Here is a 19,640-nt window from a genome sequence, read left to right on the forward strand (position 1 = left end):
TGTTTTCTTTACTGACTGCTGTCATTCCTAAAGAAACTTGACTTTTGCAAATTTATCTTTTATCTTTACATATACTCTTAAACGCAAAACTTTCCTCTGACTGCCTGGCTTTTTCTTCCCATTTCTGGCAGGCTCTGCTCATGTGTGACATTCTTCTTGGGGTGTTTCAAGTCTTTAGTTTTTACTGTAAGTTTCCTCTTTTTTGGGATACTTCATGAACATTCTTCGAGCTTTAGTACACAAACTCTTCAGTTCTACTGACCTCACCAGCTCTCAGTTTAATGACTTTTTCGCTAAACATAATTTTTTTGCTTGTTTTGCCTTGATTTTGCTTTTCATTTCTTTAGTTTGCTTTCAGTACACAATGAACTGAGCCCCAGCCATTCAAAAGCACTTCACTTGTTTCCAGTCTCATCCACAACATCCACTTGATTCCTGCCTTTAAATCAGCAATTCTCACATTAGCTTCTCCTGTATCTATTTGTTTCCTTCTGTAAAAGTCAGCATCTTGGCTAGCCAACACGGATGTCTGACCATAATGTGGCTGAAATACAGCTCTTAAGTTATTCCTCTTGCACTCTTCCTCCATGCTGGCAGTGTTAGCAGACAGCCTGCTTTACCAGACTATAACCAATAGGTTCTCTTAAACTGAAACCTGTCTATCATAAACATGCAGATCCCTTCTGCATATTATCTCTAAAATACAGCCCTTCACTCTAAGCTAAGGTTTTTATCCATGATCTCACAATTTAATTTTGATTATTTCAACATTCTGGTCTTGACAAATAGTCTTCCTCAGTCACATCCACTCATGATACTAAACCTTTCAGTTTGTCTTCTATGCAATGAATTCCTCTCCATACTTGTAACAGCAATCTCCTTTGCATCAAATGTAAGATAGTGGTCTTTGATTCTAATATTATTATTATTATTAGCAGGCAACACCAATCATCTCTTGTTCACACATTACTTCCCCCACCTCCGATCAGACTAACTCCAGCCACAAACATCCATTTGTTTTTTTTAAAATCACACCCTCATGTTTTCCTACCAATGCTTAGTTGGTACTTATCTTACCAACACTTACTTTCATAGCAACCACAAACTCTTGAGCTATACAGGTCACTAAAAATGCAATGGGAAGGGGAGCGAGGATGGAAGATAGCCCGACAGCTGGAAAAGTCACAGAAAGACTGCACCCAGAGAATGACTCTTCTTCCCTCTCTAGCAACTTCATGAAGAATACAACATTTATTTAGAGCCAGTAAGGCGTGAGGGCAAGTGAAGACTCTTGCCGCTAGCCCATCCATGAGACACTCCAGCTTAGCGCGAAGCCCACCTGAGTCCCAGCCGTTGCTCTGGTACCACAGACAGGGCTGGGCCAAGGCTGCTGCAGAGGGGGCAAGGCCAGGCAGCTCCATGGAAGTAGGGTAAAGCACCAACAATCTCTCTAGCAAAGAAGCTTCAAGAAATTAAGGGAGATAAGGAGACATTGAGAAAGTATAGAGAAGCTTGATACCGAGGATGATAGAGGGAAGAGGGCTAGGCCCAACTTTTCTGGAGCTTCAGGTGAAAAGGTTGTTTCTGGGGAAAGGGGCCAGACATTGTGTGGGTTGTTAAGAGTGAGGCTCAGAAGCCGGGGTGCAGGACTTTAGATAGTGAATAGTTGTATGTAATATATATACATATATATATATATGGAAGATACAAATTATAACAAATGAAAGATTTAAGAGTTGAACTAAAATGTTTGAGAACCATTACGCTAATGCATATGAATAAAAAGAAACCACTTCACAGTGGTTCAGTTACAAACAGAGTACACTAGTCAGGTGCACCAAGTTTTCTTGGATTCCTCCACCTGTATTTATCAGCCATGTGCACTTAACGTGTGGACAGGAAGCACTTTGGAGCAGAGGTTAAGCTTTTGTCCTGTGACTTTGCAATGCCTTTTAGAACGAAGGCCTCACCTTTATCTAGCATTTCTATATATTGTGGTACAGAGAGAACAGACTGAAATGAAGGTGGGTTAAACCTCAGGAGAGTTAGCCACTTTCCACATCTACTTGCTTTTAGCATCAGCATTAAGCACACTAAATACAGATAAGACAGTTCTGATAAATGCACTAGGGAAAAATAAAAAAACAAGAGCCACAGTCAGTAAAATACTTCAGAAGCGTACATATTTTCCATTGACCCTCCTGTAGGGCCCAGAAGCATTTGGTAATAGGAAGCAGATGCATCACTGGATGCACCAAGGTGCACAGCAATCTACTTACATGGCTTGAAACTGTTTTAACTGACTGCACATTATCTGTACTTTAAAGGTTTAAGGTTTAAATTCTCTATTTTATAATATGCACAAAGCTCCAGCTGAAGACCTACCCTTTAGCTCCTGAATTTCTGCAACTTCTACCCTCTATATTCCTTTCAAAAACAAAAAAAATTCCCACACTTCTTTTGAAATCATCATGCCATTTGTGTCATAATGACTTTTCCAGAAACCTCTCTGGATGCTGATGACAGAGAATCAAAGTTTCACAAAGGAAGCAGAAGTGGAATACAAAAAAAAAGTTTTAAGCATCACATATTTATGGAACTGTACTTAGCAATAAGATAAGTGTGCAAATATGTGCTACCGAAGAGCACATTACAGTGGGCACAAAGATATATTTTATTAAAAGGAAATAATAGTAGTAAATTTCCCAAAACTCACTACAATGTATGACATTTCCTACTCCTTTGCAAAGTATACAAAAACATCTTCTTCACATAGCTTTCAAAAACTAGTCACAATCATGTAGAATACGAAGACAGAACCCCAGTCCTAAAGACCTAACAAGCAAAAAATACACAATGGGGAAAGTATAAATTTTACATGTGTATGCATGTATCCAGTTTCACGTCTGCCCACCCCACCAAGCCGTTATTACCTCTTGTCCTTGTTAACTTTGCAGAACCAAAATGGAACAGAGAGAACTACAGAAGTTTAATGTACAAGAGAGAATGAAATTCAATAAGCATCGATCCCTTACTCCTCTCCAAGCCAGCTGAAAACTGTGGGATTGCCTTAGGTGGCAAGAAGTTGTTACAGAAAAACTTGTATTATAAGTGACAGTGAGGAAGAAAAGGATTTGATACTGAAATAACATGATGCATTCCTAGGAGTGGAAATCACAGAAAAAAAAAAATTTAAACTGTAAAATAACAGAATCATTGAGGTGCAATAATCATGGAATACAGCCTGCAGAACACAGGCAAGAAGAGACCTGACATTTACAAGTTACGGCTTTAACATTAATTTCACTGATTTTGCAGAAATCCCTGGAAAGGGGCTTTTACACAAGACTCCAAACAATTAAAATCTATTTCTATCCAGGGAACTAAGACCATCTTAGCTACCACTGTACTATTTCTTTTGTTTCTATATTTTACATCTTCCCACTACACGTTCGTCCTGTCTACTTCTTAGAAAACACATTCATCCCTGTAGCAAGTGCTACTAAGCTGGGAAGGGTGCTCCAGTAACCTATTAAACTGCTCTCCTCTCTTCATAAGGAAATCTGTGCATGCAGTGAAGTTTTAGTAGGTGGGGTAAACTTTGCACCTCAAGTCCTGACTTGGAAATGTCTTCAGCACATGAACTGTCAGCTACTCTCGGGTTTTTTTTGTAGCCTGCACAAGAGCCCCCATCCTTCTTTCTTGGTCCACAAGCACTGGACCACGATAAACAGGTAGAATAAACAAATAAGCAGGATTCTTATGGGCTTCAGTTCCAGTCTTTACTGTAAAACTTAACCCATGCTTTAAAAAAAAAAAAAAGTGGCATACTCGGATTCTAGTCATTAAATCACTCTATAAAATAATTTCTAAAAATCTTTAATGATCACAGCTATTAGGACCACTTTGCAGGCTCCACTGCAATTTATTTAACTTGTAGCACCAAAAAAGAGAGAAGTGCATATATGTTCTAAGTAATAGCAGTAAAATCAGAGTAAATCTTAAGTAAAATCAGATTTTTAAGTATTCACAGCTTAAGAACGATCGCCACACATTTTTAGATCCTGGGACCTTTAATAGAAACAGTCAAGTGAAAAGACTGCATTGGTAAAACGAGATTACTGACTTCAAGCAACTCCTCCCCCAATCATGTGACTATGCTCTCCACTCCCTCAATTAAAACTTGTTTAATCTTAGTCACTATCATACATGCAAAGATTAAACAGTAACCTGCAAGGGCCTGTGACAGATACTCCTCGTTTCTAATTTTGTTTTAGCAGAAGCTAAAGATTCCCAGCATTTTGCTAAGCAACATCCTAATCTGAGAACAATGCAGAAATTACGATTCCTTTTCCTTTGAAATAACGTGTTCCACAAGCATGCCTTTCCTAATCCCCTTTCCACTACCGAGAGCAAAGGATCAGATTCTCTTTCTCCAAGTGTTTGAACAGGCACCAGCTCCCAAACTGCAATGCAGGCACTTCTGGTGATCTAAAGGCCGTGACCAGGGGTCTGTAATCGGTGTATACAATCACATAAGACACTAAAACTCAAAGTATTTTCAACTGATACTAAAAATCAGTAATATTCTACAACTGACAGGGGTTAGTTAGTCCAAGTTCAGAAAACACTGATTCAAGGCAATACCATTGTCCACAGAGACATAAGCGGTAAATTATATATGTACAATTGTCCAACATCTTATTGATCTCCTCACTTAACAAGCCTTTTCCACTCCATCACTGAAAGCAAGGTCTCATTAACTAAACTTTTAAGACACTGTTAGATACCTGCTAATTAACTAAGACAGACTTACAAACCTGATAACCAGCAGTGTTAATGATAAGTGCAAAAGACTTCCCATTGGGACCTGGAAACAGATATCTGAGTTTGCACAGTTTGCTCAGGCTAACAAGCCACACTAGCCGCCACCTCCTGTGCTTTTGCAGTGCCTCCCCCTGCGCCTCTGCTTCCAAGGGAGCGCCAGGCTTGGGAGACTCAAGCTGGCTTCACGCGGGCCGTTGCACAGTCCATTCCAGAACCAGATTTGCTGGAAAAAGCAGTTAATAGACATCTTCAAAGTATCAGTATTAACCAGTTAATTTGTTGATTTAATACATGTGTACACAGTATTAACCAGTTAATTTGTTGATTTAATACACGTATACAATATCCTGGCAAATGAAAACTTAACTGTCTGCAGTTAATAAACTAGCTCTTACAGACACTTCCCAAAATCAATGCATGCACAAAGCCAGCAGTCAGCACAGTTTCAGTTTACCTATTAACTCTTTTGAGTAACACATTCCCTACATCATACACAGCCAGACTTCCTAGTTTTTAGAACCATACCATCTACCGCAACAGGGCAGTGTGCACTGGAAACTGATGCTTCACAGTACTTGTGACACTGGAAACGCACAGGTTCTTTGTATTACCTGGACATTTTTAGATGCATTCTTTACTAAGTCTTAGTTCACAACAAGCTGACTAACTAATTCTTGCCTAGCCTTTTAGAAAATGGTGCTGAGCACTGACTTCTCTATTACACAATCTATAGCCAGCTTTTTATCAACGGATCACATTTAACCTGAAAAACCAGGCATGTCGTGCTAAAGGACTCGAGTATTTCCAAACCAAAGAAGTCTCAATCTGAAAAAAAGATTTCACAATCTTGAAACCATTAAAATTTGTTTGTTGCTTTTGACAAATCACAAAGAAAAAAACTTTAGTAGCCATTTCAACACATGCTTTAGGACAGCAGCACAAACAGGCAGCAACTGCTGATATTTTGCCAGAAGTGCTAGATAGATCAATGCTATTAAGAACAAGTATAGTCAGTGCAATCTCTCATCTCCTGCCTTGCAAACTTTTCTTAGATCTGTAAGACACTAGGCACATTCTTTATCATCATTATCATAAAAGATAATTTTTGTACCTAAGCTAGCAGACAGTGTCTAATATCCAAAATATGCAGAGATACAAAGATTTAACATACTGACTGAGTCTATTTAAAAATCAAACAGCAGTGTATCAGAGATCTGACACAAAAACAAATGCCAAGCAGACAGATTAAATAAGAAAGGAATCCACCATATTCAAATTTTTAAATGCATACCGTTCTCCTAACATTAAAAAAGGTTTTCAAGATGTAACTTATTGAGTTGAATCTTTAGGAGACCTTAAGAGATATATGTCGTAAATTTCAGGCCATCATATATAAATTTTGCATCATTAGACATGAAAATGGAAAAAAAAAAAAACTTGTTTGCATTTTTTTCTAAGAAATGATATGGCACTTTTGCAACCATGTAGCTTTAGAAATTGAGGCTTAGAGAAAGACCAATTTCTGCGAGACTTGTAACAAAAATCTCTAAATCTAGCAAAACTACTTTTGACCTAAATGCTTACACTAACTTCTAGTTTATGTTAATCAATTATTAGGCACCTCTACCTTCCAACTAAAATAATTCACTATTACAAATATTATTTAAGAACAAGTTGCCCTTGATACAGAATTGTTGATCTTAAGACTATCAGTTTAATAAGATATAATTAAATCCAGGCATTTAAGTGCAAGTTTGCAGAGAAGAAAAATTACCTCAGGAACAAAACAGTAATTCCTTCTGTGAAGATTATTTTGAATTCACCTCCTTGCTTTAGTGGTTTTGGGAACTGGCAAAACAGGAAAATCTTGAAAAGGGTGTTTAAACACCTAACCTGGGTTTTGTTCACTTAAGACACATTAATAATACATTGCTAGTGGCAGTTCTTTTGTAAAAAGGGACATCAACTAACTACTGACAAGGCTCTTTTTGCTGAAGAGGCTCTTTTTAAAATATATGCTTACTGCAGAACAAATCAACTAAACACACACTGTAAGAACTGATGTAACAGGTAGATGGAGCAAATTAATCTGCATCACAAGTAAGATTTCCCCCCCTCCCACAAGTTACTTCAGAGAAGCTGCTGGAGGAGTCGAGATACACAGACGCTTCTCGATTCATTGTGCGTATACGACGGGGATGTGGAATGTGCTCTCACTGTGTTCAGACCTGTCCCAGATTTCCCTCTGACTTGAAACAGGAGGCAAAAGAGCCTTTCTCTTTCTCTCCCCGGTGCTGGCAGCCACCCTCCGTGGTAGGGAGGGCTCTTGCCATCAGGTTCAACAGCGCGTTTCGAGCATCGCGAAATAAAGAAAAACAAGCTGCTCTCTCCGCGAGACAAAAGCGGCTCGCACCAAGTACCCGCAGCCCAAGCTGTCCAAGAGGAGGCAAAAAAGAGGGGGCTCAGGCGTCGCTTTGGGGGCGGCGTGTTCCCGCCTCCTCGGGAAGGGCAGGCAGCGCCCCGCAGCCCTGGGGAAGCGGCTCCTGAGGGAACGCTGCCTTAAAGCATAAACGTGGGGCGGCGGAGGGCGTTTAAATTTCTGTGTGCGGGTACCGGAAAGAAGACGAAATCCCACCGGTGTCAGGAAGCAGGCGAGGATACACACACAAGGGAAAGGACGCTTCAACCGCCCGCACTACCAGGGCCCAAGCCCCACACGGCAGCTGGCGGGGCGGGAAGGGCGGGCGGCGGGGCCGGGGCGGTTCAGGTGCTGCTGTGAAGGAAGGGCCAGAGGGGGGAGGCTGGGGAGTTCCCGTGTCTCCCCTCCACCACCGCCAACCCCAGGTAGGAGGGCAGACGGGCGGAACCGACCGGCTCGGGGCTCCCCTGCCCCCAGGCTGAGCGAACCGGGGGACGGCCGGCGCCCCTGCCCCGCCGTGCCCTGAGGGGGGAGCTCGGAGCGGGAAGGCGAGGGGAGCGGGAGCCCCACGGGCCGAGGAGGGCAGCCTCAGCCCTTCCCCCCGCTTCTTTTCTTTCCCCTCTCCAGCCGGGCGAGCCCCATTTCCTCTCGGCAGCAGCCGAGGGCGCTCCTCGGGGCCGGGCGGGGAGAGGGAGCGGCAGGAGCCAGCGCCGGTAGCGCCTTGTTCTCTGCTGCTGCCGCCGCCGCGGCGGGCAGCCAGGCCGGAGGGGGCTGCGCAGCTCGCTGCCCGCCCCGCCGCGCCTCCCCGCCCGGGGCTCACCTCTTCGATGGCCGCCACCGTGTTCCTGCACTGGGCCATCCGGGTGGTGAAGTTGGAGGCGGTAGGTGACTTGTAATCCTCATTGGTCTCGGACACGAATTCCGACACGGAGATCTGGTCCGGCATGGCGGGGCGGGGATGAGTGGGGCGAGGGGAGGGGAGAGGGGAGGGGGGGAAAAGCAGGCGGCTCCGGGGGGAGGGGAGGGCTCAGGGGGGGCTTCCTCCTCACATCGCTCGGCAACTGGCGGCGGCAGCGCCCTCCTCGCAGCCCCGCCGTCTGGAGCGGTGTTGTTTCTCCCGTCGCCACACAAGGAAATTCCCCGCACCCACACTCTCCTCCTCCTCCCCGCGCGGTCACGCAGCACCGGGGGCCGGGCACACGCCCAGCGGAGAGGGGGGAGGCGGCGGCGGGAGCTGCCTCCACACCCCGCCCTCCCTCTCGCTTTCTCCCTCGCAGACACACACACAGGGCGGAGGCGGGTCGAGGCGCGGCCGCATGATCCCCCCCCGTCAGCCTCCGCACGCCCGGAGCAGACCTGCGGCCACCCACTCGCCCCCCTCCCCGGCGCCCGCCCTGAGAAGATGGCGGCCCCCTCCCTCCCCAGCCCCGCCGGGGAGAGGGGAGCGGGCAGAGGCAGGGAGGGGAACGGCGGCGGGTCTAACGGCAGGCACCGTCCGGGTAATCCCAGGAACAGGCAGGACAAATCCAGCCGTGTAATTAAGATCGTGTTTGACAACAGCAGCAAGTACCCAAGGGCAGGGGAAGGTGAGGTGCGGTGCCTACCTGATGCGCGGAGGCACGGGGGGGAGCCCACAGGACGGGTCTCCGCACTGTCCCCTCCGTCGCTGCCCGGAGGTGGCAGGGACAGTCTGTTCCCTAGCAGTTCATCATCTATATTTCGACACTTTACTATCTTTTTACGAATTTGCTGCCTAGTTTCGAGATTGCTAAAGGTGAGAAATGCTGTTGTTCCCAAGTGGTCCGTGAAAAAAAATACTTTTAGGCTAAGTAACGTTTGTATCTAAATTCTTAGAAAGCTTTTTCCGTACTCAAAGAGGAAGCACTGGTATCAGAGGAGGAGACACTTTGTTCTTTAATATAAAGCCACAAAGATTAATCGAGGCAGAAAGTGCAAGGCTCAGCCCCAGCAGTGGCATTGGTGACTTATGCGGCAAAAAGGAGACTGGCAAGGTGTCACCGTGCTTGCTTTCGTTGGGAATACGGGGATGTGACCCATGGCTGTGGTTTGTCTCGGCCTCAAAGCCCTTCGGACTTCCAGCCTGTTGGCGCAGAAAGCTTTGGAAGCCTGTGTTTTGGCCCAGAAACTCTCCTGTGGCTCTTTCACTCCCCTCTGGTGATACAGTTACTTGCTTTCTATAAGTGATTCTTTATTACTGTGATTTAAAACTCTCCAGGGAATTCAGATGAGTAAGCAGGTACTCTTTTGCTGCTGCTTGTAAAATGTTCGCATAAATAACTGCAGGCCTACCCAGATGTTACTGCCCTTTGCAATCCTTGTTACTGTTACACAAAGTTCTCCTTTAACATAAGTGATGAAGCTTGTCAACCATATTTATTTTACTGGTTGTAGCAAAGCAGATGAATGAGCAGTGACTATCTGCATATTCTTTCCTTATTCTAATTCTTACTCTTTTTTTTTTCCCTTCTAATTGCTCTTTATTTTCTCTCATAAAAATCACCGCCATTATTTTGCTTTTAACTTCTGTCTCCATATAATTATGCATTATAAACCTCTCTCCTCAGGTATAAATTGTTCCAGGGCTAATGCCTTAAACTTCTTGTTTGTATTTGTATGTCATGTAATAGATGCGTATATTAGTGACCAGGTTGAATATAAATATTCATTCTTCCTAAAAATATATGTGATGTTACATCTTCGTTTTTTGCATCAGCTGATGGTCATACCTTTAGAGCGATACCACACTACTACCCCAACTAGCATTCTTAAACTATCATATCTTCCAGTGTGGCATATTTATTTAGAAATTTTGAAGGGAATGAAAAACTTGGGATCTGAAAGGCAAATAATACTAGATTTTCACTTTTTGCAGTGGCTCTTCCATCAGGTGTAGTCCAAATCTGCAGCATATCAATGTAGTATCTAGTGGTTACATCTTCACCTTGATGTCGGGGTATATACAACTAACACAGTATCATCATGCAATTAATTCTATAGACCGTATTCACACATCAGGTTAGGTTAAATGATTGCAGTGGTATCTTCTGATCTTTAACTTAACAGAATAAAAAATTTTCCATCCCAATGAAACTGCTAGGCCTTCTTGCTTGACAGAGTGCACATTTCACTCACCTTTTTCTGAAGCTGAAGACTTGTGCTTGAGTGAACCTTTTAGAGGACATCTAATCTTGATATCAAGACTCAAGAGTTTGGAGAGTCCACTGCTTCTGTTAGTGTTTTATGACAATGGCTAGTCACAGTTACTGTATCTCCAGCTATTGCTTGTTATTACAATTTGTTCAGTAGGTTAAGGAGCTATTCAGTACTCTGATTTTCTCCCTAGGAGCATTTTTGTATGCTGTAATGAAATAATTTCTCAGTTTTGTTTTTTGATAAACCAAGCTGATCAACTCCCCTCTACTAAACAGGGCAAAGCTAATTTGAATTGTTTTGCCTTGGCCACAAAGATTGAGTACACAGATGGTGACTGTGGGTCAACTGACATGCGGCAACCTGTTACTCCGCGGCAACACTTTTATTAGTGTGTGTGAGTCCTGCGTCTCTCACTGAAAGGATATTTTCTCAGCCCTTCCATCATTTTTATAGTTCTAACACCTCAATAAAGTATTATCCTGGTTCTGTGCTCCCTCACTGTTAGGTTCAGGAGTGTCATTAGGCTTTCTGGTCCCAGTATCCTACCGGCTCATCTACCTGTCCACGCTGGCCTCTATGTGTTTGAGTGACACTGAATTTGAGCATCCAGCCACATTCTTTGAATCAGTGAATAAGTGTTGCAGTGGAATGGCTCGAGAATGAGGCAGCTGTGAGCAAGGCTTGCTTATGCAGGATCTTGTACCACTATTTTGTCTCTAGGCTTTCCTGCTTGCTTGCTTACCGTTGCTCCTTCTCCTCTGGCTTTGCACATTCCTTTCTTTCTTTCTTCCTTATCTGCAATTAATACTAGATAAAATGTCACTGGCTTCTTTGACCTGGTCATGCAGTTAGAGGTCTTCTACTAAAGAGAAATTAATAAAAAAAAAAAACTCTCCAAAGATCCAAGCTCTGCACATTGCTCTGCTGAAAAGCTTCTAGTCTTGTGGAATATGCATAGACTACAACTCTGTAAAGAGGTGCGAAATATCAGAGTTTAGGTGTCTTTCCCTTGCAGGAGATATGAAAATCCGAATACTAGATTTGTGCAAACATTTCTTCCTACACTGACTTTAAACCAGCACTGATGGTTTCATCAGTCAGTGTTGCTAAAAACATGTCAGACCTTGAAAATCATGAGATAGTTTTAAAAATGCCTAGTTTTCTTCTCTTTTTGTTTTTTGAGCCTTTAGAAATCTTATCTGTATGTCAAAATATTTATTTGTATCTCTGCCAGTAAGTAAGAACCCAAACCAAGGACCAGGTGCTATACAAACACAGAACAATAAGGCAGCCTCTGGAGGTCTGAGCGTCTAAAATTAGCTACTGGAAAGGCAATTGAGTGAATATAAGGAAATACTGGACCATTATTGGACTGTATGATGGTCTGTGATCTTTGCACACTGTTGCCTAAATATTTCTTTAGACCTTTTAAGTAGGGTTTTCAAGAAGGATTATGAGTTAGACTGGGATGTTTAAGGGGGAATTATTACAAGAATGAGGGTCAGCATGAAAGAAAGCACACAAGACTTTGTGTCCTTGAAATTTAACAGCTCAGAGTTGGAGGTTACCATCATGGATCAAACAGAGGCAAAAGTTAATGTCTGTTTAGTGAAAGGACGTGCTAAAGGAGTTGTGAGAATAGCAGGGGGATAACATGATGAGCTGGTTAACATATTTGATGATCCCTCAAGCAGCTGCCTGGGATAGGGCTTAGAATGTGTAAGGAACTTTTTTTTTTTTTCCACAGCAGTCATGTCATTATTGCCCTTCACTGACTAGCTCAATAACATTGTTTCATAGTATTTGCTCTGTCTATCTTTCTTTGATATCAGTGTTTTTTCATAGAATTTCTTTCTTTGATAGCTTCAGATAGTTTGAAGAAATATTTTTTTCTTCGCCTTCTTTGTATGTACTCAGTATTTACAAGGATTCTGAGGTGTATTTGTTAATTTTGTTAAAGGTGATTTGAGAGAACACAACAAGAAAATGATTCATAGAAAACCTCATTACTCTCATTGCTTATCTTTGAACTTAAAAATAAGCATGCAAATAAATGTAGTCTGTCCAGCTAATTACTGGATGACAATTTTCAGGCGGGTGGATGTTAAACTCAGAAATTTATGTAGTACATATAAATCACAGCAGATAAATAAAACAGTACTGAATTCTGTTGTTTTATCCCAAGTCTTACGATATTTTTCTTAACATATCAATCCCTGGTGTTCAGAGTTCAGATAAACACTTTCAAAACAGATTCCACTTTTGAAAATCAGTTCCCACAGCTTTGGAGAAAAGCTTCTTATGATTTCTGAAGGTACAAATCCACAAAAGGGCAGAATTTTTTTTTTTTAATTTTTAAGTCTTTCCTGTGATTTTGGAGGTCTAACTCATGTTTTAATGATACCAATTACAGCATGTAGCAGCCTTAGAATAGCAAGTGTGTCTACTGTTTAAGAATGAATTTGTGGCATTATTCTGTTGAAAATAATTTATATTTTAAAATGTACTTGCTGTTATATGTATATTTCCAGAGATTTATTTCTACAAATAACTGCAAATTCTGCAAATGAAAAAAAAAGTTAGTTCAGAAAAGTATATGTTTAAGGTCTTTTTGCATTTGGAAGTGCCTACTTGGGAACCGTTACTACAAGCACGTGCTTTTGCCACTCATACCATGTAGTTGTGTTCTCTTGCATTGCTCTCACAGACTGTTGTGGAGAATTTACAAAGATCTATTTTCTCTAGTATTAATAGTGGAGAACAACACCACCTGCAACTGAAGTGGTAGCATATACACAAAGGCAAGAAAGAAAACATTGTGTTGGTATTTTGTGCTGTTTTCCTCAGAACTCCCCAAATATATTATTTTGACCAGTAGCGGGGAAGTATGCTACTTAAAAGGTAAAACTGGACAGGACTGAGTCAGTATACATTTCTGTGTAGTGGGATTTTGCTTACTAGGGTTCAGCAGAACTGCAACATCTTCTTTTAATTTGAATTTGGTATCATAATATCTTATGATCACAGTATTTGTAAGGTATGCCTTGGATCAATGTGTGTATTCCTGTGTATTATATAAAAATGCTTCAGGTTTTTGGAATCCGGTGTTCATTTTGCTGGGTCAGACTGAATATGTGTGCACAGCTTTTTCAAGATGCCCTCAAGTGCTGCCCCTCTCATGGCGCCTCAGGCTGCATTGTGTTGTGTGTATCAAGCTGCAGGCCCCTGGGCCATCTCTAGAACGTGCATCAGATGGGAAGCCCTCAGGGATACCTCGGACTGCTGAAGAGTTATCTTGTTACAGTCCCAGAAAAGTTCTATTCATGCTGTACAGATTGTGTTTCCCCCGGATGGCCTGCTACTTCACCCTTTGTCGTTATCCCTAACTGCCACAACCTTTCAGGTTACATCAGGGGAGGGAAATTCAGTCTTCCTAGTACTTAGGCAGTCATAAACACCACATCATGGAGGGTCACTTCTCAAGCCTCATGTCACCCTGCACTACGTCCTTCCTGTTGGCAGCTCAGCTGTGCCTAAATAAGATAAACACAATGGAGACAGACTGCTTTTCTGTAGACATGTCTTTTTTGATCTTACTTTGATCCTACAGCTCTAGATCACCAACGAAAATCATCAGGATCAGCAGTCTGTGGGCCACTTTTGCACTTGCCAGACCATATTCAGTACACTGTGCTCTGTTGCATCAGCTCCCTGATGTATAACTTGGGATAAGGTGATTTATTTTCTGAGAAATTACAGAATTACAGTTCAGTCCCAGAATCAGCAAAGTTTCGGGTGACAGGACTTACAGGGAAGACAACTGAATTGTGTTGAGACGTTAGTTCCCTTGGGCACAAAGTGAAAAGACAAGAGGAATGTTCTTGGATTCAAGGATTTTTAGAAAGGGGTGGGGGGGGAAGCCTATATTGTTGTCAAACACAAAGCACCTTTATTTCTGTCATAAATTTGCTGTCAAGGAGAGACTTCTGAAAGTCAGTTCAGAAAACAACAGTGCTCCATTGCCCCACTGGAATTTGGAAACTAGAAAGTGGTCTCTCTTCAAAAAGACAACTTAGAATACTATGAAACCCTAAGAAATTAAATGCAATTTCATCTGGTTAAGGCCTGAGCAAGACAGAGAAAGAAAGACTGTAAAAAAAAGGGAACTAAGACTGAAGTTCACCTGGTTTTAACATGGAAAATAAGCATAGAAATTCAATGTTTCCCATTGCAATGAAGCATGGCTCAAAACAAAGTAGAGTTCAATAAAAGATTCTCTTAACAAAAGATTCTCAGTTCTCTATTTCATCTCCCAGAGTCAGGCTTCCAATTAAAAGTGAAGCATATGTGATCATGTACTTCATGAATATGTGTTAAATAAAATATGATGACCTTTAAAGCGGAGAATACATTTTAAAACAAAAATAAGTCTTCTAGCCTAACTTCTTCTATCCTTGTGTGGTAAAGTCCTTGCCTCACCTATTGAAACTTATACCAGATCACCTGCCCTGAATGGGAATATCTGGCGGTGGTGAGCTGGCTGCCTTGGATGCCTTTCAGGCACCATCCTTTGATGCATAGGTTGCTTGCCTGCAGCTGATCTGGAGTCCATGGAAAGTGATAGGAAATGTTAGTTTACTCTGCGGGACAACTGCTTGGTGATGAGGGACGTGTCAGGCCTTAGGCAGTGCAGAAAGGAGCTCCCTTCACAGGTCATGGTTCAGCTCTTGAATTCTGCCTGAGCAAGGTCCTGCTCTGCAGGTGCTCCTGACACTTCTACTCAGCTAGCTTGGCATTTCAGACTTAACCACTTCCCCCCCTGCATATGCCTGGGGGAAGTGGTTATAGCAGCTCTGAGTAGTAGGGAAAGAGCCTATGGAGTCTGTACAGCTTGGGCCAACCCAGGCCTCAGGATACTCTCAGGAAGGAAGGAGACCTGTGGAGAAGGTAATTACCTCAGGTTATACTGAGAAGACATAGTTTGTGTAGCACGGCACTATGACTATATGAATAGAACAGAATAGGCTATTCCACTTGGAAGGGACCTACAGTGATCATCTAGTCTAACTGCCTGACCCACTTCAGGGCTGACCAAAGCTTGAAGCGTGTCGTTCAGGGCATTGTCCAAATGCCTCTTAAACACTGACACACTTGGGGCATTGATCACCTCTCTGGGAAGCCCATTCCAGTGTTTGACCGCCCTCTCAGTAAGGAAATAGTTCATAATGTCCAGTCTGAACTTCCCCTGGGACAACTTTGAATGATTCCCATGTATCCTATCACTGGATAGCAGAGAGAAGAGAACAGCACCTCCCTCTCCATGTCCCCTCCTCAGGAAGCTGTTGAGGGCAATGAGGTTGCCCCTCAGCCTCCTTTTCTCTGAACTAGACAAACCCAAGGACTTCAGCCACTCCTCATAGGACATGCCTTCCAACCCTTTCACAGGCTTTGTTGCCCTCCTCTGGACACATTTGAGTACCTTAAGAGCCTTCTTAAACTGTGAAGCCCAGAACTGCACACTGTACTCAAGGTGAGGCTGCACTAACACTGAGTACAGCGGGATAATCGCCTCTTTTGACTGGCTGGTTATGCTGTGTTTGACGCACCCCGGGATGCAATTTGCCCTCTCGCCTGCCAGGGCACACTGCTGACTCCTATTGAGCTGTCAACAGCAGGCTCAATGGATATGGGTAATGACAGAGAAAAAAGTTTATAGTAAAAAATTCTTAAATTTTTCTTGGGGATTGCTAAGATGACTATTAGGGGTGAAATCTTACATATTTTTACACAAATTTGTAAAAAATACTAAGACAGCAGTAGGTGAAAACTTCTGTAGGGTGAGTCCAGTGCAAGAAGAACCTTGTCTCAGAGCAGACCTCTTCCTTTTGTAGTCGGTGAGGAAATAGTGCCTTATCCAGGCAAGTTATCTTAGGAAAGCAACATAACACGAATGTCTGCTGGTTACGCACAGTCAAATTGAGTGTAACCATTGCCTCTCTCAGTTGCTCGTGCTTGGGGAAAGGGAATTGAGGCAGCATATCACAACAGTCAGTCTTCTCTAAAGCACAGTGTAGAAGGCAGGTTTAGAGTAGCTAGCCGCCTTGGGCTGAGATGAGTGTGCGTGTAAGTGTCTGACATTTGATGTAGGGGTATTTTGTCACTGGATTAATCAGAGTTAGTTGATTTGACCTTGATGCTGTCTCTTAGGATGATTTTACAGGGTAGTATTGGTGCAGCCATTCGGTCTTCCATTGCAGACTGTGTTTTGCGTATCAGGATTTTAGTTACAAAGCTTTGGTTCAATTGTGGATCTGATTTTGTGGAGTTATCAAATAGGAAGCACTTCCATACTGGTGGGCAGTGGATTTAGTATTGTGAATCCGTCTGTCTTAAGTTTCCATTATAACCAGTCAACATCTGGAGAGTTTGGAAATGTTTCTTTTACATCAGGGAGTTTGTCTTGAGATACAGAAGTCAAGAATTCAAATCTATGGCTTTGGTGAGTTTTCTGCCCTCTAGACTTGAGACATTGTCCCTCTTTTTCAGGAAATGTTTAAGTAATTGGTGCAACTGAACATAGTCAGCAGGCAAGACTGAGAACAACCCCACTGAAAAACAGAGCATGGTGCGTCTCGGTTGAGAGGGTCAGCTTTTCACATCTGTAGTGGTAAGTTAAAAGTACAAAAATACAGCACGGGTCCTGGAGGGAAATCAGCCATACTGCGAAGTTATTAGAACAGTTCCTGGCATACCTGAATTCTTGCAGTCTTCCAGAAAACATGTAAGCACGATTTGGGAGATACGACAGTGTACTAATGTACACTAATATACACTAGTATAGTACTATACTATAGTATATAAAACACTACTATAGTATATAAAACACTACCCTGTGTTTTAAAATCCCTTGAGACAGACAATAGGTTTGAGAATGACTGTAAGAATGGTGTAGTCATTGGACTTCAAAAACAGCTGTGTCTTCTGCACCAGTTCTATCAGTCTAACCTCCCTTGGTATTTAGCTTCTGAAAGTGAAACATTCTGATTCCAGTTTAAAAACAAGGTTAATCTAAGAAGACATTTTAAATTTCCTTTGAGAAAAATGAAATAAAAAGTTCTCATGTAGTCAGTTTAACTGCTGATATGCTTACCCATCTCTTTGTGTCTGATACCCATAAAGGGGTGAGACTGATACACAGAGATTGGTTCTTCATCCTTTCCCTCATGGCATCATGTTTCGGAGCCTGTTTTTGAATGTGGATCTCTCCCAAACTGTTGAGCTCATCCTAAATATGTTAACTAATGCTAAGCCTGACACCTCACTTCGATAAATCTGGTCGTTTCAGTCACAGTGGCCCTGCACTCTGTAGGTTTGAATTTAGCATTTTGTGGGTTTTAAGCACACCCTTGTATTTCCTATCCTGTCATCTAAATAATTATGCAGTCTGCTCTCATTGCATTTATCATAGCACTGCAGTCTTAACTTTGCTTGCATCTTGCCTATTTATGCACAACCTATTACTAAGTCATTACCCTCCAACACTAGTAGCTATCCATTTTAAAATGCAGTCCTGAGCACAAAATTGCTGCCAGGCACTTTCAGAATTCATGGGAGGGTCTGGCAGTGTTCCTGCAGTTGCAGGGCAATGGATGCAGGGACTGTACTTGGATAATGTTGTTCAATGTTAAGTTAGACTTGATATGATAATGGAGTTTCTTAGAGTACAATTATAATGTTTTGAAGTACATAATAAAATTATGTGGGAAATGGTAAACAGCTGAAAAAGCAAAGCATAAAGATTCATCTCTGAGGCTGTTTCAAGAACAGCAAAGGCGCTTAGGCAGTAGAAAGATGTGCATGTCAGAAATTAATAGATTAGATAGGACCTGAAGGCTTATAGACTTCAGAGAGAAAACAGAATGAACTAAAACTAAATCAATACAGCAAGATGTGTATTAATTTTCCAGCCTCCCTTATTACTTATTAAACACAGTTTAAGGAAACAAAATAATTTCATTAAACAGGGAGGATTGGCGTGACTAACTAACTTTAACTCTTTGAAGATAACATTTATAATGGAAATAAGAAATCCACTACAGGCAAAACATTCTAGCTTTGAACTTTATCAGGTCAATCATTATTTTGCCACTAAAGAGAAGGCCAAAAAAATCAAATGTTTGTTTATGAGGCATTTATTGTGGATAGAGAATTAAATCATAAGCATGAATTGTAAATAAAAACATTTCTGATTAATTGAAGTAACAGGAAAAAAACAAAGAGAAAAATACAGATTTGTCTGAAGCACTGAATTATATACACTGTTAATGTTTGGTAAGTAACAGACAATCTGAATAAGGCTTACAAGGTCTTCAATATGTACAAAAAACCAAGGGTGTTGTAACAAAGACCCTCTTTCATTGGAGTTAGCAGCAGCTGATCCCTACCAGGCTTTATAGGATTAGTGGCAGACAGTGACGAACTTCGGTAGAAATGTACAGACTTGTGGATGCCACAAAGTTCAGTCCTTTTACATCAGCTTTATTTGTGTTTGAGCAGAGTTGCCCTCACTCTCTTAAGGTATCTGCCAGTCTTTCTTTTGGTGTCACTATCTAATGAATAAGAGGTAGTGAAAAGTGTTAGTGAGTACACAGTTCTCAGTGGCTAAAAGAATGTGCCATCCCTGCTCAGGGGAAAAAAAGAAAACAATCCAGTGTTAAAGTCTAGAGAGGAAAAAAAAAGGGGACGCAATTATGATATGCCTTAAAATAACCAAAAAAAAGAGATTACTGCCTCAAAAATTGTTTAAATAGTCCATCAACAAAGTACCGACGCTTAGAATCCAAGGACATGGAATAGCCTGTGCTGTCAGTAATGAACTTTTCATGCCTTGGCACAAAAAGCTATGAGTGTATTGTCAATGAAAAGAAACAAATCAGATGCCAGCATGTTGCTTGGTGTGCAGTAGCTAGTAAGTTTGTCTGATTAAAAATAATAATTGTAAAAATTATTCATTTATATTAACGTTAACATTGACAGTATCATATGAAGGAAATAAAAAAAAAAACAACGCCTGACAACTGACTTGCCGTTAGGAATTCAAATACAGCAGTGCTTGTATGCAGTGCAGTTGCTTATTGTGATGCATGTAGGGAGCCTAAGGCAGCCCCTTAATTCCTCTGCATTAGCATCCCCAGTAGCGGCACATGAAGAAAATCTGGCT

At 42.0% G+C, this 19,640-nt stretch overlaps 1 protein-coding gene and 1 long non-coding RNA gene across 3 annotated transcripts in view; one reads left to right on the forward strand and one right to left on the reverse strand.

Annotated features, from left to right (window-relative positions):
* ASAP2 (ArfGAP with SH3 domain, ankyrin repeat and PH domain 2) overlaps positions 1-8,305 on the reverse strand; it is a 91,809-nt gene extending 83,504 nt beyond the window's left edge. For both annotated transcript variants that reach the window (XM_086743992.1, XM_086743991.1), the window contains exon 1: positions 8,067-8,305. In XM_086743992.1, the coding sequence (XP_086600118.1) occupies positions 8,067-8,192 (126 nt within the window). In that variant the 5' untranslated portion in view covers positions 8,193-8,305. The remainder of the gene's footprint in view (positions 1-8,066) is intronic.
* The window catches only part of LOC147601196 (uncharacterized), a 60,108-nt gene continuing 48,460 nt past the window's right edge, over positions 7,993-19,640 (forward strand). Inside the window, exons 1-2 of the long non-coding RNA XR_015258074.1 lie at positions 7,993-8,127; positions 16,967-17,087. This is a non-coding gene — a long non-coding RNA (uncharacterized LOC147601196). The remainder of the gene's footprint in view (positions 8,128-16,966; positions 17,088-19,640) is intronic.

Source organism: Chlamydotis macqueenii, chromosome 3 (genome assembly GCF_036417535.1).
Source record: "Chlamydotis macqueenii isolate bChlMac1 chromosome 3, bChlMac1.mat, whole genome shotgun sequence".
NCBI lineage: Eukaryota > Metazoa > Chordata > Aves > Otidiformes > Otididae > Chlamydotis > Chlamydotis macqueenii.